Source organism: Apus apus, chromosome 3 (genome assembly GCF_020740795.1).
Source record: "Apus apus isolate bApuApu2 chromosome 3, bApuApu2.pri.cur, whole genome shotgun sequence".
Lineage (NCBI taxonomy): Eukaryota > Metazoa > Chordata > Aves > Apodiformes > Apodidae > Apus > Apus apus.
Genome location: NC_067284.1, coordinates 26049996 through 26075291, shown reverse-complemented (window position 1 = coordinate 26075291; position 25296 = coordinate 26049996). Strand labels below are relative to the sequence as shown.

The 25296-nt window shown below is 36.2% G+C and overlaps 1 protein-coding gene across 1 annotated transcript in view; it reads right to left on the bottom strand.

Annotated features, from left to right (window-relative positions):
- Positions 1-25296, bottom strand: part of CSMD1 (CUB and Sushi multiple domains 1) — a 1033138-nt gene that overhangs the window by 220932 nt on the left and 786910 nt on the right. Inside the window, exons 15-20 of the mRNA XM_051614951.1 lie at positions 23846-24040; positions 20727-20865; positions 12801-12988; positions 8174-8362; positions 4652-4768; positions 3031-3246 (exon numbers count right to left, since the gene is read on the bottom strand). Coding sequence (XP_051470911.1) covers positions 3031-3246; positions 4652-4768; positions 8174-8362; positions 12801-12988; positions 20727-20865; positions 23846-24040 — 1044 coding nt within the window. The remainder of the gene's footprint in view (positions 1-3030; positions 3247-4651; positions 4769-8173; positions 8363-12800; positions 12989-20726; positions 20866-23845; positions 24041-25296) is intronic.

The window sequence follows — 25296 nt, the reverse complement described above, 5'->3', positions numbered from 1 at the left end:
TGCTGAGGGTGCATTCAATTCCACTGTCCATGTCACCAACAAAGATCTCAGAAACATAGAACGGTTTGGGTTGGAAGGAACCTTAAAGATCACCTAGTTTCAACCCCCCTGCATGAGCAGGGACACCTCACACTAGATCAGGTTTCTCAGAGCCCTATCCAACCTTCCCTTGAACATATCCAGGGAGGGGGCTTCCACAACCTCCCTGGGTAACCTGAGAGTGTCTTACCACCCTTGCACTAAATAATTTCTTCCTAATGTCTAACCTAAATCTCCCCTCTTCCAGTTTTGATCCATTACCCCTTGTCCTCTCACTACAACCCCTTGAAATAAGTCCCTCCCCAGCTTCTCTTTAGGCCCCCTAAGGACACTATGAGGTTCCCACAGAAAAGATTTTAAACAGCACTGGTCCCACTACTGACCCTTGCTAAACGGCACTCATCACTGTTCTCCATTTGGACACTGAGCCATTGACCTCTACTCTTTGAGTGTGACCAGCCAGCCAGTTAATCATCCACCAAGTGGCCCATTCATCAAATCCGTATCTTTCCAATTTAGAAACCATGCTGTTGTGTGGGACAGAGTTGAATGCTTTGCACAAGTCCAGATAGATAATACCAGCTGGTCTCCCCTCGCCCACTGACGCTGTGACCTCATTGTAAAAAGCCACCAAATTTGTCAGGCACAATTTGTCCTTGGAGAAGCCATGCTGGTTGCCACCAATCACCTCCACATTTTCCATTTTCACCAGCAGAGCCTTCAGGAGGATCTGATCCCTGATCTTGTTGCGTGCAGAGGTGAGACTGACTGGCCTGTAGTTGCCCGGGTCTTCTTTTTTTCCCTTTTTGAAAATAGGAGTTATTTTTTCCCTTTTCCAGTCAGTGGGAACTTCACCAGACTGCCATGATTTTTCAAATATGATGGAAAGCAGCGTTGCAAATTCATCTGCCAGTTTCCTCTAGAGCCACTGGTGTATCTTGTCAGGTCCCACAGACTTTTGCACATTCAGGTTATTTAAATGGTCTAAAACCACCTCTTCTCCTACAGTGGGTGGATCTTCCTTCCCCCAGTCCCTGACTTTACCTTCTGTGACTTGGGTGGTGTGGTCAGAGCCCTTGCTGGTGAAGACTGAGCCAAAAATGTCATTGAATACCTCAGCCTTCTCCATATCCTGTTTCTCTCTGGAGAGGGTTCACATTCTCTGTAGTTTTCCTTTTTTCACACACCTTGTTACATATACAGGTTCAGCATTTTTAAGAAGTCTGAAGTCCCATATTTTTTGGTCTCTTTTATAACTATGCATCAGGAATAATTCAAGTGGAATCAGGAAAAAATAATGGGGAAAAAATCAGGCTCTTAAATACAGAGGGACTACATCAAACTCAGGAAATGGTGCAGCCACACATTCCCTCTTTCTCACAGAGTATGCTGGGGAAGTATCACTGTATGTTTGTCCTGGCTTTTTTTTTGTTGGTTTGTTTGTTTGTTTCCTTAGACATTAACTATTGACCACTGCTTGAGAAAAGATGTTGAAAAATATCAACTTTGTGTCTAATCCAAAGATTCTGATTTTATATTCTTAAGAACATGATCCAAAAGACCCAGGAGATCACTTAGAAGAGAGACACTTCCAATAACTGATAGGAAAAGGCATTTTCTGAAACATTTACCTTGGAGGCTGGTGGAAGGTAGAGTGAAATCCACTTGGTTAGAGGAAGAAACTCCATTTAATCCGGGGAAGTGACTAACCCAAAGTTCATGAATGAATGGTTAAACAACTGACATACTGAATAAAACACATAAAGAAATCCTTCCCTATAGTAACTGTCTTGTGGAAAGGTCCTGAATACTAAAAGGAACTTATAAAGCACACCAGTATATACTATCAATAGTTGTAAGTTTTGAAAAATACATGATTTATGACCTCTGCTCAGCACTATAAAGAGTGAGGCAGACACAGAGATACCTTCCATAATGATATTTTGCATATTTTTTTTTCTACATGTTACCTACTCCTCAACCATACAGAGTTATTTATAAAAAAAAATGTCATAGATATAGCATTCACATTTACATTCCAAATTTAGAAAACTGCTGACCCCTGATTTGGTTAGTCCAAAGTATCCAGAACAAATGTAATTCAAGACTTGATAATAGCAAGTCAAACATTACCTGCTCTACTCAGCGAGGTTTTTTGCTTTTTTTTCTTTTTAAATAAGCAAGCTAAATGAGATATATTACTCATAAATAGCATTTTCATCTATAAACACTGCCATATTTCAGCCACACTGGTTTTCAGCTCTTGAAAAATTACATAAGACGTGTACATATTAGTTCCTTAGGTACTTCTTCCACAGAATATCCATGTGTATGGGCATCTCAACTTGCAGTTGATTCATTCATATGCAACATGTTAATATTCTACATTCCAGTAATAGATAGGCAAAAAAAATTATTGAGAAATGTATATTATGTTAGCTAGTTTTGGAAGACTGTAAATAAGATGCAGTAACTTAAAATGTGTAGTTATCTTAAAGTGGAATTTGCAAAAATTATCAGAACTTCTTAATATATCAACAGCTAATAAATATTTTATTATTTTTTTGTATGTACATTTTCTATTCCAACATCAGTCATCAATTTTTACTTCTCTGTGACTCTGAATTAGCACACCACTATATTTTTTTTTACATTTTGTACACCATCTTTAGTAAATTAGTACCACTTAGTTTCTTCTTCTGAAGCAGTACCTTCTATTTTTTACTCCCTCCTCATTAATTTTCCTCCAAAATTCTTTTTCACACTTTATATGGTTCTCTGAGAACACGGAAAACTTCTCCTTAAAACAGTCATGTCACCAACATCCCTGTCAATTTGTTAGCCACCTTTATAAACCTTAGCCTGTTTGCTAAGGCAGAAACTATACAATTTATATTGACTTTTTTTGCTGGTATTTCATAATGTTTCTACTACCTAAAAGTGAAATTATTATCTGGAAACAGTTTCTGGATATTTAAAAGAATTTCTTACCTGAAAATGTTATATTGAAGCCTTCATATGAAATTGAAAAATCAGATATAAACCGAAGCTGTGCAGTAAAATTTCCAAAGAGGCCAGCTTTAATTGTAGGTGGTAAGACAGAGCCAGTTAACCTGGCCACTGGTTCTGTGAAGCTGCCATCTTCAGTGATGAGCAAATAGTCATGAGAGCTTTCAAGGTGAAAGGTGTGAAAAACCAGCTGTACACCTTTAAAAATATTAAATAGTAGGAAAAGTATTTAATAAGAAGTTTTTCTATTCCCTTATACTCAGATGACACAGAAAGTAAATCTACACAGGAAGACTTTTAGAAAAAGTCACACATGGGATCCCAACCTGAAATTCAGAGATTAAAACTTGCAGAAAGCACATAGGCTCAACCAAACAATAATTGCAGTGTGCGGGTTTGTTTAGTTAATTGTAAATCAATAGATCCCATAAAAGAATTGATAGGATTCAGTGTTATTTGTATACAGCACTCTGAAAATATAATTTCATATTGTACAGTCTTTATTCAGGTTCTTGTATGCCTTTTCTATTTATAATTTCTATCTCACTACTAAACTAGGAGACATAACTTAATAAATTACTAAAATTTTATACCTGTGGGGGTTTTTTGTATTTCCTTCAGCACAATTCTCTCTTTTTTTTTTTTTTTTTTAAACTCTAAACTTCAGGGAAGTGCCCATACACAAGGACAAAGAAGATACATGTTTTATGTTCCATCTTCCATACATAAAGACTTTTATTTGTTGGGACCAGTGCTTTACTCAAGTTGTGACTTTTTTTTTTTTTTTTTTTTCAGCTACCAACTTCCAGTCCAGCAATGAATTACATTTTGAATTACAGTTAACTCTTCAATACAATTATTTACTGTGAGGAACAACATTCTTCTTAGAAAGTCTTCTCATATATTTTACATTAAAAATGCCATATGAGTTTTAAACAAAACCAGAGTCAGTAAGAAGATTTTAAATAGCAGAAACTTCCAATATATTTCTTAGACTACCACATATGAATAAGACTTTTCTGGTCATAGAAAGGAAATTGAGGAATATTTCTATTATCTTTTGATTCAGTGGTATGTAGTAGTTTTATCTTTAGTTACTTTGCACATTTCCTTAACGGATAAACTGCCAAGCTTAACTGTGCATCCAAATCTTAATCTACACACAACATAAAAATACTTAATTTTTGTACCTCATTATATGAGTTGAAGTCTAAGGTTACACAACAGACATCAAACCTGCTTCTTCATGCTTTTTAAGAAACCTATCAACAAGGTCCTGACAGCTTTCACTGAAAAATGTAGTGCTATCTAACTAACAACTATTATTCTCATATATATTTACCTCTTCTACTTTCTGCCTGTTTTTTTAAGAGAGACTAGAACACATCTCCTCTGGTAACTGTTAAGCAAATGTGTTTTTTGCAAAATAAACACAAACTAGAAGCACCACTTTCAAATATATTTGTTTTGGGAAATTAAACATTTTCCTCAAAAGAATGGCAGAAAACACTTAATTAACTCAATTCATAAAAGGCAATTTTTGTGTTGCATTTTTAAAACACAGAAATTACATATACATACACAATTCATATTGGATTCTTACCTTTTCCATGTGACACTTCAATAGTCCAAGTGCAGTTTAAAGAGTTAGGATAAAAATCAGGAAAACCTGGAGAAAGAACAGTTCCGCTCTTTCCATGAATATATCCACCACATAAAGCTTAACAAGAGAAAAAAAAAGGGGGGGAAGAAGTTGAGAGAAGTCATACAGAAGTTCTGAGTTTTATTTTTAAAAACCTAATTCATTTTTTTAACTACCCTTAAAATAGGCTCAAGTATTAAAATAAGAACTTAATTAACCCAAAGCCATGACATTCACATTGGACAACTTTTATTTATTCTAATATTAGTCCTTGACAGATAATTTATTTTTCATCTATAGTCCCTCCTGTTATTCAGGCAAATACAAAAATAAGTAAAACTGTTCCAGAATATTGCAAGCACTAATTCCTATTGTAGAAGTAGTTAAAAAGTAAGATTTTTTGTGTGTGAACTAAAAAAATTCAATATCTTGAAGCTACTTTTCTTGCACTATTTAATATTTAATATCAAATTTATATTATTTAATATTTGCAATATTTAATTCCATTTTAAACAAACAAGTTATTTAAGAAATAAAATGTACTTTTTTATTAGTAGAAAAGTTTTTCTCAATTTTAATTCTTCTGCAACATTCAATAAAAAAATCTTCTTCTCTTTGAAAGATTCAGATTGTGCCCTTGTAAGTAATTTATTTGGAACTGAGAATTTTGAGAGAGTCAAGAACTACACTGGAAAATATTTCATGCATATGAACATTTGCTAAACTAGGCTGCTCCATTTTGCCTGGCAAACTAATTAAAGTTTCAGATTTGCATGCTGAATTGCTCACCGATCTTATATATACAGCACGGCTGTGCTTTTCATCTGTTGCCATCCAGCTTTTTATGATGTTTCTCTTTCTTTAAATTTTAATACACAAAATATTTAAAAATAAAACAACAAAGCATTAAGATGCTTTCAGTCTGCTTCCTCATGTAGAGAAATCAACTTCACCAGAAAGTAGACGGCAAAAATACATGATGAAATATTCAATAAACTTGCAGTATTCTTATGTAATATACATATAAAATACAGTTATATATACACACATACAAACATGCTGGCACTATAGCTAAAGTTCTTGTTTTCATTACTTAATACACTAAGTTGTTTGTTGAAGTTTTTAATGTTTTCTAATGTATGTATTTTATATATATTTATAAATAAAAAGGAAAGGAAATGTTTCTAGAGTGGTTTTGTCAGCATATTTCTGCACATAAGCATAGTAAGAATATGCATGGCTAAAATCCCTGTAAGTATGTGGTTGATAACATTACTTAATAATAAATAGTATAATTACATAAATGAGCAGTAGTATACATTAATACAAAATCTCTATTATTCTGTGAACACCACAGAAGGAACAAAAGTATTTGACTGTTCAACTTTCCTTGCAGTAGATATTAAATATTTACAAATAATTTACATAGTTATAGGTTTAAAATTAAAAATATGTAAATGCTCTGTTTTTATTTAGCTCTCCTTAGAAAATTACTGTCATGCTCTACCTTGAGATGAGAGCATTTTGAGAACAAAATATTACTTAGAGGGAACTTTAACCACTATGTCTCCGAACACAGTTATTTTTCTTCTATGTTGGGATTAACCAATGCAAAATGATTTTTTTCTTTGGGATTTATTCTGCTGTTTTAATTTCTGAAGTTACAGTTTTGAGAACTTCAGTAGTCTACAGATGACTGCAGAATGCTAATTTCAACCTAAGGTAAATCTGTCACCTTCGAAAAATTTGGGTCACAATTTTTGAGCCTCAAAAGGCAAATATGCTAACACAATTATTACCTAAATGAATATGGTGGGTTTTTTTCTCTTTTTAGGTTAATTCACTGTAGTTGAATATTTGAGGAAAAAAGAAGAAACTGCGTAGCCCTTCAATGTTGCTTGCCTATATGCTCTACTCCAGAAAGACTTGAAATTATCTCTTACACATTTATGCTGAAAGTGAGTGATGGACCTCAAAATAAGTACTCTCTTTCAATGAGCGAAAATTAGCTAGATCTTTAGTTCAATATTCATATGCAAACAAAAGAGGTGAATATTTGTGTTTTAACTAAAATATGTATTCACAATTGTTAGTACAAAGTAAACTGAAAAATAATAGGATAATATTCAAAGTTAAGATTCCTACAACAGTTTTCTTCAATCCTTACCAGCAAAGCAAACAAGAAAAATAACCCAAATAAATAAAACCAATGGAAGTACATCAAAATGCTTTCCTTGTTTTAAAATGAGCTTATAAGAAGATTTGTGATTCTGCAAAGTTCATCAGCTGTGCCAAGAACATAAAACCATAGAACCATAGAATCACAGAATCATAGAATGGTTTGGGTTGGAAGGGACCTTAAAGCTCCTCTAGCTCCAGCTCCAGCCCATGTCCCTGCACAGGCAGGGACACCTCCCACTAGAACAGGTTGCTCAAGGCCCATCCAACCTGCCCTTGAACACTTCTGAGGAGCGGGCAACCACAACTTCCCTAGACAACCTGTTCCACTGTCTCACCATCCTCACATTAAAGAATTTCATTCTAACATCTAGTTTAAACCTACCCTCTTCCAGTTTGAAACCGTTACCCTCATCCTATCCATACAGTAAAAATATCAATATAAGTTCAAAATGCAATTGAAAACAATAGTTTGCTTCTGTCATTCCAAAGGAGGAAGAAGTTGTAAGTCTTGCAAAGGGAATTTGAATAGTAGATTAGGTTGCTTTGTAGTGATAAAGAATTTTTAACTATATAGTAGTTTTTTAGTAGCTTATAGGTTTTGCGCATGGCGCAGAGGGCTGTAGTGAGAATTAGAAGCCTGTGTGACATTAAGTACCATATTCAGTGGTTGATAAATCAGCAGTATTTTGTAGCAAATATTCAAGCACTACTTGAAAAAAAATATTCTGTACTTCATAGAAAAAGAATATAGGAAAAAATCCAACTATAAAAAAGAGCACAGAAATATTTGCTAGCTTAGTTAAGCATCTAAATATGATTCATAGAAATTTGTGACAGTTTCATATTGCACATCACCAAAAACACAAAAAAACAAACTTTCAAAACAAAAATATGTCAATAAAATTAATTACATAGGCTGATCATGATCCATTTTTGTATTGAATATCCTAAATTTTGAGCAATCATTTTGGTATTCAGTATTCTAAGCTTAAAATGTAAGTTACGGGTATTGCCTTTGCTTCAAAAATATTAGGATTCATCCACATTTCAGCTGTGGCACCCTGAGAATTCTGATTTTTCTACTGGTGAATATATATACCTGTACACTTCACTCTACAATACTGAAAGATTATAGAGATGTAAATTATGGCCTTTATTAACAGTATTTTATTTTATTTTTTTTAAGTATGTAACTTGGTGTAATTGAATGGAGGTAGTAGCAATGATAAGCTTAATTAGTTCTCAAAAACAGATTAACATTTTTGGACTTTAAAGCTGCCATCTAAAGAACTTGACACTTACCATCACAGCTGGGTAATGCATGATTCCACTGATGGTTTCTTTCACATTTGAGCGGTTCTTCATCACTCAGTGTGTATCCTGGATCACAGCTAAAAGTTACTGTAGAGCGGATATTAAAGTTGTTACCATGGCGATGGCCATTCACAGGAATCCCTGGGTCGAGGCAGGAATCTGATTCCAGAGTAACACCTGAAACAAACAGATTGAATTTGTTTATTTCCCCCTTTTTTTTTTTTTTTCTTTTTTTCAGATAGTTAACAGAAAAAAATCCCTAGTAAAGCACAAAATCAGTAAGGCAGGAAGAAGAAAGAGCACCCAGAAGATACTTATTAGCATTGTCTGAGAACTGATGTGGGATATAAAGCACTTTCTCTAGCTGTTGTCACTGACTCAGAGCAGGTTTTCCAATTTTCAATCTCATAGAACAGAGAAGCTCACACAAGTAAGAAAAGATTGGATGTTTAAAGTATGTTTAAAAAAAAAATAATAATGAAAAAGAGCCAAAATGTAACAAACATCTGAAACCATAGGAATATACTAAGGTTCAAAGTATGAATACAAATTTTGCTAGTATATAACTAATATTTTATTATTCCATTTCACCTATTCAGTTTCTGATAATGTGGGACAATACAACTTTCCTCTGTCATAGTAATGGTCATTTGACTTAGCAAAAAGCAGTGTCAAAAAACTGCAATTGCTGAACTCAGGAACTACTCGTTAATTCCCACAGTTTCTATCCTATACATCAAAAACAGAAAGACAATGAACATAGCTTGTGCAATTGTCTAACTCTTATTTGACAAAAGGAGTCTTTAGTAATTATGTCTTCTAGCAGAGATTGAATAGTGTTTGGTAAATAAACCTGGAGCTATACACAGAACAAGGAAAAAAACCCAACAAATTATCAAATAGTGGCTCATTAACCAAGCATCATCCATTATGCTTCTAGTGATAGCAAATGACTGTAGAATTTAACTGTATAATGAGCTATAATGGATATACACAAGGGAAACAAATTAAGACTCTGATTAGGATGAAAGGAGTTTCTTTCATTTTCTGTTACTACATGTGGTGGGTTGACCTAGGCTGGCTGCCAGTCCCTCACCTAGTCGCTCTCTCACTCACACTCTCAACAGTACAAGGGCAGAAAATAAAATAGAAAATAAGATGAGAAAGCTCATGGGCTGAGATAAAGACAGGGGGATCACTTACCAGTTACTATCACAGTCAAAACAGACTGAATTTCAGGAAAATTTATTGCCAATTAAAAACGGAGTAGCATGGTGAGAAACAAAGACAAAAACTAAAACACACCCCCAACAACCCCCTTATTTTCATACTCAAGTTCCCTCCTTCATTTCCAAGTCCTCTACCTACCCACCCCACCCCAAGCAGTGTGGCAGGGATGGGAATAGGGGTTGTTGTCAGTCCATAACAGCTCCTCTCTGTTGCTCCTTCCTCCTCACAGTTTTCCCCTCCTGTATCAAGGAACAGGCTGCTGTCCTTCAGGATAAACCTGCACCTGCATGGGCCTGCACAGGCTGCAGCTTATTCCAAGGAATATCCACCTGGTTTGACATGAGGCTGGCCAGCGGCTGCATTGTGTATATCTGCTCCACTGTGGTCTCTTCCATGGTCTGCAGGGCAACACTTGTCTTGAGCACTTCCTTCTTCTCTGATCTTAGCATTTGTAGGATTGTTTCTCATACTTCATTTTCCTCACTCACCTCTGTAGCATTTTGCTCCTTCCTAAATATATTATCACAGAGGTTTCATCACCTTGGCTGCGGAGCTCAGCCTTGCCCTGTGGTGGGTCAGTTTGAGTCAGCTGTAACCATCTGTGTCAGGCATGGGGCAGCCTGTGACTTCTTCACAATTGCCAGCCCTGCATCTCCGAGCCCTTAACTTTGATGTCTACCTACACCTGATACACTGTCTCATGTGCCTGGAAACAAGAAAGACTGAGTTAGATCCTCTTCAGTGGACAGGGACCTTGATCCCTCTTCTGAGAGAAGCTGAGAATCTCTAGAAGAAAACCCTGAGAATTCTGGCTGTGTTGGGTAAAAAGATAATTCAAGAGTATGAAGGACACAGCCAGGATGAAGCATGCAGTAAAAGGAAAAAACAGAAGCAGGCTAAAAACAGCAGGTAGCAAGCACATAGTCAGACCTCAGAGATAACAGAGAGACCCTGAAGAGCCTGTGTAGAGTTTTTTGCAACTCAAAAAGCCACTGACTTGTTAAAAAAAACAGCCACAAAGGCACAGGTAGTATATGGGAAGCAAGTGGGGGAACACTTATAAACACTTTAATGTCTGCTCTCTGGCAATTAATTTGATCTTTATTTTGAAAAATTATCTGTTATGTGTCTGTTTAAGTAGGTTTCATTATGTTATGTGTCTGTTTTGAGGTATGTTAGAGTAGATGGAGACCGACACTAGTGCTCTTAAAATTCCATCATCTTGGAGCACCTTGCCACCACTGCCTCAACATTTCAACTGCTTTGGGATTCTCAAAATAATATGGGCTTCTCCCTGCTGCCTTTTGAGAAAAGCTTCTGGCTGAAGTTATTTCTAGAACTATGTTCACGTACTTGTATAGGAAGTTACTACCTGGCAAGTGTCAAAATCATACAAAGGACTGTGCTTAAGCTGTATAAATGACTGCAAAAAGGGAGCCAAGACTTGAGAATTTCTAACTTAATGTATCAGATATATCTCAAGTGTCCAGAAATGCTACCCTGGAATTTTGTAAGGGTGAACTGGCCTCCAAGAACTGTAAGACTGCATATACACTTAGTCTCAGTGTTCTTCCAGCACTTCCAAGAGTATAGTAGTGGGTGACTGCATTTGAACTCTTTGCTATCGTAATACTGAGACTAAAATTATTGTTACATTACTAAAAACTGTGATGCAGTCAGTAGGTTTTAAACCCTCATGTTAGAGAAACATATTACTGATGTTATAAAGGAGGTGGGAAAGCAAAGGTACTTGAAAATGGGAAGAAAGATGGGGGAGAGTGAAGGTAGTGGAAGGAACAGGTAGAGGATGAAAGGAACAGGAGAGTCAAACTGTTATTTTGAGAGCTTTTTTTACTCCTCATCCATATAAAAGTTGAAAAAAGTCTTTCTCTAAAGAGTATCTGGTGGGTAAGAGGCATTTTAACAGAGTTCTCAAATGAACTCCAGAGCTAGCTGCAATTCTTAGATAGTAGGCACATGAGACTGTTATCATGCCTTCCCTCCTGCCTGCCAAGTCATCCCTTTTCTAGACTAAGCAAGTATAGACCTTTAAATGACTCCATGTTAACAGTCTCCTACTTTTTTAAAACTTAATCCCAAACTGGACACAACATTCTCTCTGGTCATCAAATGAAGGGAAATAATTATTTTCCAAGTCCTAGATAAAATAGTCCTGTAAACAAAAACTGTCTTTTCTGTAATTGATTTTCTTTTTGATGATTAAGTATAACAGACAGAAGATTCGACTTTTTTTTTTATTACTACTGCTTTTTTCTCTGGTTTCTTTATGTTCTATGTAGACACCATACCCTTTTCTACTGTACTTTTTAAAATTTATTTCAGACTATTTCTTCATTTTACCTAGCTTGTTTTGAATTCTAACCCTCTCCACCATGGTGCTTGTTATAATTGTAAGTTGGAATAACTCTCAGCATTTCTAAGTGTACTTCTTACATTATTATCAAAATTGTTAATACAAATATCAGATAGCTTTGGATGTAGGCCAGATCTTTGCATACACGTTTTCAAAACTGTTCACAGCATCACAGAGTCACATAATAGTTGAGATAGAAAGGAACCTCTGGAGGTCATTTAGCCCATCACCCCTGCTTAAGCAGGATCACCTAGAGACAGTTGCACGGAACCATGTCTGGATGCATTTTTAGTATTTCCAAGGATGGAGATTCCACAGCCTCTCTGGGCAACTTTTTCCAGTCCTCACTGAAGTGTTTCTTGCACCAGTAATGATTTAAACTAGACCAAATTTCTCTATTTTCTCTGTAAAACTTACAAGAGCCTTGTAAATGTCAACAGAGACGTTTCCTTCTGTTTCCATTCAAAAATCTACAAAACCAGTTAACTTGTCAGGAAAGAAATTAGATTGGTTTGACATAACCTGTTCTTATCAAACACAAACAATTTGTTCCTTATCACCTTGTTTATCAGCTTGAAATAAGTATCTTTAAAAAGTGAAGATGAAACTGATGTCCTTGATCCTGCTGGTCCTCTTTTTTTTTTTTTTTTTTCCTCTTCTCCTTTCTTTGAAAGTTCTGTACCCTTTTGCACTTGTTTGAAACTTACCTACAGTTTTGAATTTTGAGACATAATTTTCAGTGGAGTGGAGATGGCTTCTGTTTTTCCTTTAAGTATAGCATAGGGAGTCTCAATAGTCCCTAATGAATAAAATATATTTAATTATCTCAGTCTTGTGCATTACCTTCTTACCTTGTCAGTGCTCACTAACCTGTGTAAAGAACATGGTCAAATGAAGCTTCTCCGTAAATGTTGCAAAACAGAAATAGAATGTTTAGTCTTCCTTTTACATCTGATGTTTGCTCAGTTTTCAAAATTAAATAAAAATCTATCAGAGAAATATCAGACTTACTCTCATAGTGAATTAGAAAACCAACACTAGAACGACTGTTGTCCGTAGTAAACAGCAGATACATGTAATTTCCAGTACTGATAAGGAACTGGGGTGCTTGTGTTCCATGGTATTCTCCAATTAACGGTGATGAGTTAGCTGGCCCATCTCTGACTTCCAAAGTATCATAATTAACTTCAGTCTGAAATCTGAAAAGGAATATGCAAGTCAGCTGGGAGGTAGATAGTGTTATTTTCTTCAACTGTTACAAATGTAACCCATTTGTAACTGACCACAAATCATCACACATATAAAAATCTATTGCACCATTGTTGTATTACTGAGGACAACAACTAAGGAAGGTTCTACATATCTGTTCCTTTGTTTTCAACAGGAATATACTTCAGAGCAACCATATGACTGGACTTTAGAAAGACATCTAGTGGGGAATATGGGTAAAAAATGCAAATTGTCTCAAAGAAAACTGCATTCTGAAATTTCTTGTCCTCAGGCTAAAATAATAGTTAGAAGTCCTAGGACTGTCTTCAGCAATACTTCTTTATTTCATCTCAATAATTTAATTATTTGGTATTTGCTATTTGGTAAATTTGGGGTTTTGTTTAATTTTTTATCCAAAGAGGTTATTCTAAAATAGTTTTCTACTTTACTTTTAAATTCTTATTATTTCCCTGTGAAGGAAAGAAGGACAAAAACTCTAAACTGACATCGAGCCCTCATTTTGAAATTGGTTATAGTTAAAGTAAGCAGAATTCCTCTTATCTTCATGTGTCAAAGAAACCGGTAACATAGACAAGAATGGAAAAAGAGGAGACCAACAAGATAGATCATCTACAAAAATAAAATCAGCAGCAAAGTCAATGTCTGTGTCAATCATGAAACTACATCACATTTTGTCAGTTCATAAAAGATGTCTATGTGTGCGGTCATCCATTACTGTGAAGAATAGCAATGGGATAAGAAAAAGGGTCTCCTCTACCTGTAAAGAAGTAGACAAAACAATACAAGACCAGCTAAGGTCAGGGCATGCTGTGAGCAGCACTGTGAATATTGACAAAAATCAGAACACTATTTATTATGTGTTCGGTTTGTGACTGGCTACATCCTGGGAGCCCAAGGACTGTGTACGTGCCAAGGAGCAGGTGTGAGTGCTGTTTACACTCTGTGTACCCTGATTGCTTATTCTCAGTTCCCACTGTAAATATATATAAGGGAGCATCTTCTCATAAAAAACGATTCCATTGCTTCTCTCCCTGGAGTCCGTGTCTTAACCACCACGCATTACAAGATGTTCTTAAATCAAACAGCTCAAATCTGCACTTAATGTAGATGCAACTTTGACTGGGGTTTTTCTTATCAGATGCTTTTCAAGACAGTTTGTGGTTGTATCATATACTCTTGCGAACTGCAGCATCTAAACAATGCACACATTAGCTTTTTGGTCAACTAAGTTTGTGCTATTACAGAGACACCTATACTGGGCTAAATATATTTGCATGCAAACCCACTATTCTTATTTTCATAAGACATTTATCTTTCAGAAATGCACATGTTCTGAGATTTTCTAATCTTTTCCCACAGGGCTTATTAGTTCAACTTCTGAGAGCAACAAACTGTGTCCCTATCCAACACAATACTTTTTTCAAAGTCAATGCCTTTAAGCTGTCTTGGCAATATGGGAAACATTTTTAGTGGGTCCGGAGATAAGAAACTGTTCTTGTAATTAAAGAAAATTGCAAATTATTCAATATTAAGAAAAGGATAAATATATGGGACATTTATTCAAAGTGTAAATAATTTTATCATTTTTTAGGTAAGGATGATAAACTGAAAAAGTTCCCCAGCCAAGCCATTATACTTTACAGGCCGGTTAGCATTGGTCACGTAAAATATTTGCAGCCACATCAGTATCAGTCACAGCAAGCTTGGATTTAGTGAGATTTAGTCTCTGTAGTTCTCCTCTCATGATTCCATGAAAACAAAAACACATTCAAAAGCTGGAAAGCATTCGTTTGCTTAACTATCAAACCTAATAACTGCTTGGAAACTGACTTGGTTCGTGCACATGGTTCCCTCCTCTTCACAAAAAAACTCACTAGATTTATGGTGCTTTCAACCAAGCTGCCTACTCTATTTGGATATGTTGGCTAAAATCCAGGTGATTGCTTTACTGTTATCTGTCCACTCTGACAGCAGAATAAAGGGTTTGCAGGCTTGCTAATACATTAAACATTTTTAGGACCAGTTTCTGGCAGTGAAAACAGCTAGCATGGAAAGGTCTACATCCACACTATTAAATACATCCTTTAGCCTCTCAAACAAGGAGATATTATTCAAATTTCCTATTACGAGCGGTTACTTGTCCACATTAACTCCTGACCATGCTTGATAATTATTTGGGAGAGTGGTAGTTGGCAGGTTCAAGAATTACGTTATAGATTATTTCAACAATTTAACTGCAAAACACGTAAGCTCTTCTGTTTGGGAAGTTTCTCTAGTTCTGTTTAATTTACAAAAATAGATGATCACAGAGGGCATCACTACAGTACTTGACAGTTTTTCATTAGCTTTCCATAATTTCATAGATTATACATTGATTTGTCCTGCAACAGAATGAGGAAAAGAGATATTGCTAGTCTAGTTTAAGTACCTTATTTGTGCTCATAATGAACAGGCTCATCATCAATAATTCTATAGTTCAATTATTTTGACATTTATGTTTGTGAAGAAAATTAATTAGGAGTAAAGTGCTTTGAGCCAGCAACTGCAGTTTTCTTAGCAGACTGGTATGACAACAGTGGGTTGCAAATCCTTGCTGGTGACAGAAAACCTAAAATTACTCCTACAGTAATTGCCACCAATTTACTGATCTTTATTCCCGGTAATTTCGTGCTCAAGTCAAACTTAGAAATTTATTTCTAGTTTACTTGCCTGTTTTTAAGGGTTAGGAAGGGTGTGGTGGTGGTTTTGTGTTTTGTGTTTTTTGTTGTTGTTGTTGTTGTTTTGTTCTGGTGTTGTTTGTTTTTTTTTTTCCAATCTTCATATTGTAACCATCCTGAATGAAAGTGCTTATTTAAAGGTTACTTTTTGGTTGCTTGTTTTTTTGGTTTTTAGTCAATATTTTAGTGTTTATTAGCATACTTAAATTAATAATAAACAGTAAGACATTCTTCAATGTTCACAGAGAATGTTAAAAAAGATGTCAATAATGCTATTTTATACTGTTCTTCATCTATAGTTATGTTTTGAATGAGTTTTTATCAATATTCAAAGTACCAAAAAGTCTTCCAATGAGCAATTATCCTTCTAGTCCCTTTCCTTATGGCTTGAATCAATTAGATTTTATTTTTTTATTATACGTCAGGCCTAAATCACAATCTGAAGTATAAAATGATTCAACATAAAATGTTCATAGGGTTACTTAGTTATTTGTTGCTATTTCTGGAAAGTTTCTAAGTATTCTGGTACGGCACATTTGTCTAACACCATTAAAGCTTCATTAGCTCAAAAGTGAGATAATTTACATTATGAATACCCAATTCCTGCAGTTTCATTCTGTCAGCTGTATCTCTGATGCCAAGTCATACAGCAAAGTATAATTGGTTTCCATTTTCTCAAAACTATACAAAATACTTCAAAAAATATCGTACTTGTCAAGTAATTGAAAAAAATAAATTAATTGTGGGGAGTTTTTTAGTTATTTGATAGTGATTTTCCTTACTGATTTGTAATTTGGTAATGCTACATCAAGCAGCAGAATTAGTTTCTTGTATGTACTACACAGGCTTTCTATCCAATTTTTAATCTGTGTAACAAAGCATTCATGTTAACAAAAGAAAATAACTATTGCAAAAGGGAGATTATTATACTAACATTAACTTCCTCAAGTATAAAACTTTTAATGAAATTTATAAGGTGGTGTAATAAAGCTATACCATTTTCTAAATGTTCCAGGAAGCTCCACACACCTCCAAAGAAAGCAAGGAAAGGTTTCTTCTCTGTATACCAAAACCAATGTGCTTAATGGTAATACTGTTTTGTAAATGAAATATTTAGGGAAAGGACACACAATAATGCTGATATAAAGCTGGACTAGATAAATTGTCTGTCTCTGGACTTTAAAAACTATAAGTTATGAGAATGCTCAATTTTGTATCAGGGTGAACTCCCAAGTTCTTGATACAATACATTGCAGTTCAGTTTTAACACAAAGCTCTGGAATTCTGCTAATGGAAGATGCCTGTGCATCTACCTAAAATTCAGTAAGTTTAGTTGTTAAACTGGACCGTATGTCACAGGAGCCTATGCTTCTCATTAATTTCCAAAGAAATGTAGTGGTCATACTGTTAGCGTCACAGTCAGTCACCCAAACATCTGCAACTTCAGGCAATGCATTTCTATTTATAAAATTAAAATGCTGCTTCTTTCAACTAATATGGTTGTTTGCTTTTATGGCATTTAGGAAAACGTCCATGAACCTCAGGCTTCTGATGATAAATTAAAATCTAGCAAGTAAATATAAGCTCATAAATAGTATATTAAGTCTTTAATGAGAACAAAAAATCAGCAACTTGAAATTCTGTAACTTTCTACTGAATGAGATGAAAGCAAACAACCTTTTATTGCTCATCTCTTTTGTTCTCACAGAATCGGGACTCTGCAGTCACTCAAAACTACAGTTTCTCTGAAGAGAAAAATTATTTTAGAATTCTGTCCCAGTAAAAGTAGGACAATTACAGAATTGTAGAATCATAGAATGGCTTGGGTTGGAAGGGACCTCAAAAAACATTTAGTTCCAACCCTCCTGTATGGGTGGGGACACCTTCCACTAAACCAAGTTACTCAAGGCCCCATCCAACCTGACCCTTCAGTACTGCCAGGGAGAGGGAATCTAGAACTACTCTGGGCAACCTGTTACAGTGTCTCACCATCCTCACAGTAAAGAATTTCTTCCTAGTATCTAATCTAAGTCTACCTTCTTTCAGTTTGAAATCATTCCCCTCATCATATCACTACATGCCCTTGTTTTCCTGTAGGCCCACTTCAGGTACTGGAAGGCTGCTTTAAGGTCTCCCTAGAGTCTACTCTTCTCCAGGCATAATTAACCATTTTTCCACTAGTTTTCATGGTGGGGATCCAGTAGGCAGTTCCTCAGATCTCCAGGAAGGACTTAAAGGCCTGGTTCCTGAAGTGCATAGGTATCAAGACAGTTTTAAAAGAACAGTTACAGTCAAAGTAAACACCTTTCAATTGTTCAGCCATCTCATCTTTTATTCATTCAGAACTCCTGGGTGAATGCTGTCTAGTCCTGGTGACTTGCTGTTCACTTTGCCTATGCCACCATCCTTAACAATAGCATTTCAGTCTCAGATATTCCAATGAGTTCCTCAAAGTGAAGAATGTTGTGAATGTTAAGTTTACATGGGTGCAAGAGGGAAACAAGCAAATCAATGGGAGTGATATATTCAGACAAAAATCCCTTTCAGTTCAGGAATGTCCTGAGCTGCAAAATGGACTGCCAGCTAGATTTATCTAGTCCTCACACTCTTCCCAAGGATTCTGCTTTTATGTCCCTGCAAGGAACACAATGTTGAGCAAGATAAATCTTTGATTTGACCCAGTAACAGTCACTTAAAAATTCTTTTCCCCTTCTCTTCATTAATTTTAATCTTTTTTTTTTTTTCTTTTTTTCCCCTGCTTTTAGAAATTGAAGGCTGAATGATACTGAAGAACTTTGCTCAACGCGATTGGCTCCATGTGATGGTGAAACTAGACAGAGATAATTTCCTCCCCCTGGGTAACAGTGGAATACAGGAAGGCCAGTAAAACAGTAACCACTGCAGCCCAGCTCGAGGTGCTGTCTTTCTTACTGTCCTTTGCATCTTTTTGTCAAATGGAGTATTTAATGTGATACCAGTATCTATATCAAACACCTCAACAAATTGATATATTTTATTTTGCAAAGATGTTTGAAGGTTTTTAAAGCTTTGTGTTTTTAAGTACTTTCTTTCTTTGAAAATTCTAGTTAGATACTTCTATGTAGTATCTTGAATGATAAAAGTACTAAATCAGGTCACAATAATTACAAAAGGATTAAACATGCTGCAGTTCACTCCTACCTCCACATAAAGGTAGACGAGGCTGAATTTTTTTCCCCTTGACAAACAGATTATTATTATTCCAAAAGAAATGTGCATACTATAGAGGGAAACAACCCCAGCACATTCAAGTAGCTCTAATTTAGGTCCACACTGAGATAACATTTTTTGCAAATCAATTGGGATTATAATTTCAGTTAGATAATACCTTAAAGTAAAGTTTAAGACTCTGCCTTTAACAATAATCTGATGTATAGACATTTTTTTCTTCCCTGTCCTCTGTGTCAGTACTCATGGTAAAACTTTGAGTATCCAACCAACCAAAACCCTGATATCCTGAGTGTTACCATATAGTATGGTAATATGCACTGAACTCCTAGAATATAAACTCTTAAAATCACAGAGTGTCTCAATTTGGAATGGACCCATAAGGATCATCAAGGCCAACTCCCTGCTCCTTGCAGGACTACATAAAGCTAAACTATATGACTAAGAGTGTTGTCCAGATGTTCCTTGAATTCTGACAGACTTGGTACCATAACCACTTCCCTGGGGAACCTGTTCCAGTGACTGACCACTTTCTCAGGGAAGAACATTTTCCTGATGTCCAACCTGAACTTCCCCTGTCTCAGCTCTATTCCATTTCCTCGTGTCCTGTCTCTAGTCACCAGAGAGAGAAGATCAGCACATTGGCCTCCACTGCCCTCCTTAATGAAGATGCAGACTGCAATGAACCCCCTTCTCAGCCTTCAGTTCTCTAGGCTGAAAAAAACAAGGGACCTCAGCCACTTGTTAGTCTTCCCCTTGAGACCTTTCACTATCCTGGTTGCCCTCCTCTGGACACACTCTATTAGTTTGGTGTTCTTACACTGAGGCACCCAAAACTGCACACAGTGCTCAAGGTGGAGCTGCATCAGTGCAGTGCAGAGTGGGACAATAACCTCCCTTGACCAGCTAGCTATGCTTTATGAACCCTAGGACATGGGGCTGCCAGGCCACACTGTTGACTCATATTCAACTTCCCATCAACCCAAATCCCCAGATCTCTTTCAGTGGGGCTGTTCTTCAGCCTGTCATCCTCTGGTTTATCTGTATTACCAGGATTACCCCATCTCATGTAGAGAATCCTTACTCTTGTGAAATTCCATATGTCTGGTATGTTCTCTAGTGTATCCAGACCCCTCTACAAAGCCTCTCTACCCTTGAGGGACTCCACAGCTCTTCCTAGTTTAGTCTCATCATCAAATTTACTTAATGTACATTTGATTCATGTAGCCAGATCATTTAAAGACATTAAGGATCACTGGCCCTAAATTCGAGCCCTGTGAAACTGCACTGGTGACTGGCTGCCAGCATGATGTAACTACATTTACTATAACTCTTTGAGCCTGACCCATCAGCCAATTACTCACCCAAAGCATTAAGAACTTGTCTTGCTATGTAACGTATGTTACACCAGAAAAAATCCTCATGATAAAAAATGTATCCAACACACCATACTAAAACCATTTTTCATTTTTTTTTTTTTCCTAGGAAATTATACTTTATTGTAGTAAGACCCCATTATCATCAGGGACAATATATTGTTGTACCTGAGTAAAAAATAGTTGAAAGTCCAAAACATACCCTTATTTATGTGCTAGGATGTGGACATTTAATGTAAATTGTTTAAAACATAAAGACCAAGTAAATACAGTGTTAAAATTTAATTTTCTGCTTGAGGAATAGTACTATGAGTGTTGCATTATGATTTATTTTTCTGGTTTGAGCTCTTAAATAGTATTTTTCTTCTTCAGTGTTGAAACAAATATTTATGTTCATACATTCTCACCTGTCAAAAGTGATCTTAATGGAATGTCCTGGTCTTGCTTCAATCACCCATTCACAATTAAGTGAGTCCTTATAATATCCTGGCCACCCTGGTGGTAAGATAACACCACTTGATGCTGTCAAATGGCCACCACATGGTGCTGAAAGAAAAAAAAATAATGTATACTTGTATCATACACAGTATTTCTCATACATTATTATATTTTCAAAGAACTCACAAAAATTTAACTAAAAAAGCATTTTAAAAAAGTTTAATATACAACACAACTAAATTTTCTACATTGTGTTATGAGCACTTTCTTTTCTTCAGAATCACAGGTCCTGCAATGTACCTTATCATAGCTTATTACTCTGTACATATCTTCATAAACAGAGCTTGGCACTTGAGTCTGCCAGCCTTCCTTCTGTTGAAAAGCACATTATCTCATTAAGAAGAATGTACAATAATTTTTTAGGTCTAGATTTTTTAGAACTAGTATGATTCCACATTTATGTGGAAATATCAGACAACTTGTTTCAAATAATTTATATTTTCATTGTACTGTGTCATCTAATACCTTTTTGAGTAATCATTCAGCTCAGTGAAAATGATACTTGTAAATATTTCACTGAATCATAGAACAGCTGAAGTTGGAAGGAACGTCTGGAAATCATCTAGTCTATCCCCTGCTCAATCCAGCAGATTGTGCAGGACCAAGTCCAATCAGGAACATGCTCTCCCTCCAAAGTCTTCCAGAGTCTCTGAGCAATCTGTTGCAGTGTTTGGTCACTCACAGTCAAAATTTTTTCTTATGTTTAAACAATTTCTTCTATTTCCATTTGTGTTCATTGCCTCTTATCCTGTCACTGGACATCACTCAGTTTGGCTCCACCTTCTTCACACCATCACATCAGGTATTTATACACATTGACAAGATCGATCCTGAACTTTGAGCTTCTTCTCCAGTCTAGACAACATCAGTTCTCTCAGCCTCTTCTTGTATAACAGATGCTCCAAGTCCTTAAACAGCTTTGTGGCCCTTCACTGGACTCTCTTAAGTATGTCCACATTTCTCATGTACAGGGGATCCCTGGACTGCACGCAGCACTCCCAACATAGCCTAATCAGTACTGAGGAGTGGGGAAGGACCTGTATTTCCTCTCAACCTAATTCTCTGGCCATTCTGTCAAGGTCCCTCAGAACAGCAACACAAGCATGTGGTGTATAAGCCACTCCTCCCTATTTTCCATCATTTGTAGTCTTGCTCAGAGTGCACTCTGTCCCAGAATTCGGATCATTACTGAAGATATTTAACAGTATTGAACACAGTAATAACCCCTGAGCTCTACCACTGCAGACTACCCTCCGGCTGGACTTCATGCCACTGACCACAACCCCATGACCCCAACAGTTCAGTCAGTTTTCAGTCTATCATCTCACCATTCACTCCTCCAGCCCATGCTTCATCAGTTTGTTTATGAGAATCTTATATGACACAGTGTGAAACACTTAACTAAAACTGAGATTAAAAATATCCATTAGTCTCCCCTCCTCCATCAGGCCAGTCATCTCATTGCAGAAGGCTATCAGATTAGTCAGGCATGATTTCCCCTTCACAAATCCATGCTGACTGCTCCCAGTCACCATCTTGTTATTCATTGTTTGGAAATGGTTTCCAGGAATACTACAGCATCCTCTTTGTCAGCAATTAAGGTGATCAGATCCTCCTTCTTTCCTTTCTCGAAGACATGAATTCGTTTTCATCCAGTCCTCAGGAACTTCCCGAGGTTAAGTGACCTTCACAAGCTGATTGAGAGTGGCCTTGTAATGTTATTGGCTGGCTTCCTCAGTATTCTCAGGTGCATCCCATCAGGACCATTCCTGTATGTCAAATTTGTTTAAATGTTCTCTAACTTGATCCTCCTCCATAAAACTGTAAAAAAGTATTGCAACAGGGCTATGAAAGTAACAGGGCTAGACAGGAAGCATTTTTCAGAGGAGGATTAGAGAACTTTGCTGCAGGATTAAAAACCAACAGGAACGACTGAACAAATTTTGGGAAATATGAGCCTCTTAAAAATAAAGATATCATCAAACAGGACTTTGGGATGTTATATTTTCCCAAAGGCTATGGAGTAGTGTAAAACAGGAAGGCTTTCAATGTCAGGTAAATTTATCTTACTATCATTTGTATTACCCTCAAGTAGTCAGTGCTATCATTATCAGCAAATTCCATATTGCACTGCAAGAAATCTTGTCACATTTCTTCTATTTCTCAAAGTAGTGACAAGCAAACCTCTCATGTCATACGGAAATGGATAGTACCATGAATTGTGAGTAGTAAATTGATATTGCTAGTTTTTTTCCGGTGTTTTTAACAAAAAAAACCCAAAAACAAACAACCCTTAATTCAGAAAGGTATTTGATTTCATCCAGGACTTGCACTTGTCTCTGGGAATCTTCTTCCAGATTTAAGAAAGTGGAAGGAAAAAGCAAACTACAAAACACACACACTGAATTGTCTCTGGGGCAAAATGACTGGCCAGGGAAATCATTTACATTACATGTGTACAGTTAATGAAGAATGAAATGTATTCCATGGTGTTTTTTTCTAAAATTAAATTATGCAATATTAAAACCAAGATCAACCAGAAGACTGTTAATCCTCACCTAATAATTACACATCTCTTTCTCAGAAAAAAATGTACTGCATGTTAATATGTTACATAAAGAAATTCAGGTAAACTTTCATGCTAAGAAAATTAAATGGACAAATTCTTAAAGAGGACTTTTAAATAGAAACTTTATTTCACATTTCTATGTAGCAAATAATTACGTTCTTTGGGATGCTACAGCCAATATTATTGTAACAGCTGTAACTCACTACCCAATAATGATGGTAACAATCACAACCTGAAAAGAATAGCAACTCATTTTTTAGAATGCTAGTTTATTCCAAGAACATAAAATTAAGCTATCTTGTTTCTGTTGCTTTCTCATTTGACTGGAAGAGTGTTAAAATAAGATTAATTAATAACTTCAGCTAAAGCAGTCTTATGTGTGAAATGTAAAAATTAAACTAAATTTAAATAGTGTCATTATTTGAACTGTAGATACAAATAAAAAGACTGTGGTCTTACCTTCACAACGTGGGACTGTAGAGCTCCATACTACATTTCCATCTTGCATAATACATGTTATGGATTCGGAGCCTTGGGTCTTCACAAAGCCATCATCACAATGAAAGGAAACAGAACTGCCCAGAAGGAATCTGTCTCCAAAACGTCTCCCATTTATAGGAATGCCTGGATCATGGCACTCATTCTGACCAAAGGCTGAGAACATATTATTATCAATATTAATAATAGCAACAATAACAAAAATAGTAATAATAATAACAAAACAAAAAATAGTAATAATAATAACCATCCCTTTAAACACTGTATCTTTGATAAGTAACAAGTTTACAATCTAATTAAAAGTACAGAAAGCTCCTCAATAAAAATATAGCATTAAATCCAATTACATTCACACAGATGCAGCATAGTTAAAATTATGAAGCTTTTTATTTATGTGTGGCTTAGATCAACAAGAACTCTTTGCTTAGATTTCCCTCTGGACAAAATCCTGCCGTTAGCCTCTAGCATAATGAGAAGGGTGGTTTCATATTGCAGCTAATTTGGCAGAAATACAGGCTACTGCTAAAAAACTATGGCCACTGCCTACACCACAAAGAGCAACCTCCCAGTGGGACAAAGAGCAATCTGTCTCCATATAGTGGGGTGGCAACACAGGGTGCAACTCATAAGGACCCACACCTTCATGTGCATATGTGATCTCATGGGGGGTGTTCTCACCAGCCTGTGGATCAGTGAGTTGCAAACAGCAGCCGTGTGAATACATGTAAAGCTAGGGGACCTCTGTGCCTTTCAGGGGCATGTACAAGTAAGAGAACCCTCTTCACGGAAAAGAGGTCAGAGCTTGTAACTCATATGACCTTTGAGGAGAAGGTGTGTATGTAAATCTTGCCAGGGCAGGATGAGGATGGATTAGAGTGGAAAGGTATTTACAGATGTGTATGTGTTAAGATAAACTAGACAGCACAAGGAGGCACCAAGTGTTGTCACTGCACCAAGCCTGTCAGAGTTCAAAGAGTGCCTGGATTATGTTTAGTTTTAGATAGTCCTGCAAGACACAGGGAGCTGGACTCTATGACTCTATGGATCTCTTCAAAACAGAGACATTCTGTGAGTCTAAGATTTTGTAAATATCTAATATTGTGGTTTATTTCTTGTGTTGCTGATATTGATCCTGAATCTACAGTTCACTGATTGTCATTTCTGTTTCATTAATAAATCAATAAACTGCTTAGATCCTGATTTTTTTTAAAAAAAACACACATAAGTGTATTACTTTTCCCCTGCAACACATAGGAGGTTGTCCCGAATGGGATGGGATGGCAGATGAGACATATTGAATCACAGAAGGAAACTGAGGCAGGCTAATTGAGAGATGGAGCATCCTGCTACAGAAGTTCAGAAGTACTAGCACTTTGGCTTAACTTAAACTAAACATTTCCTACAAACATGAA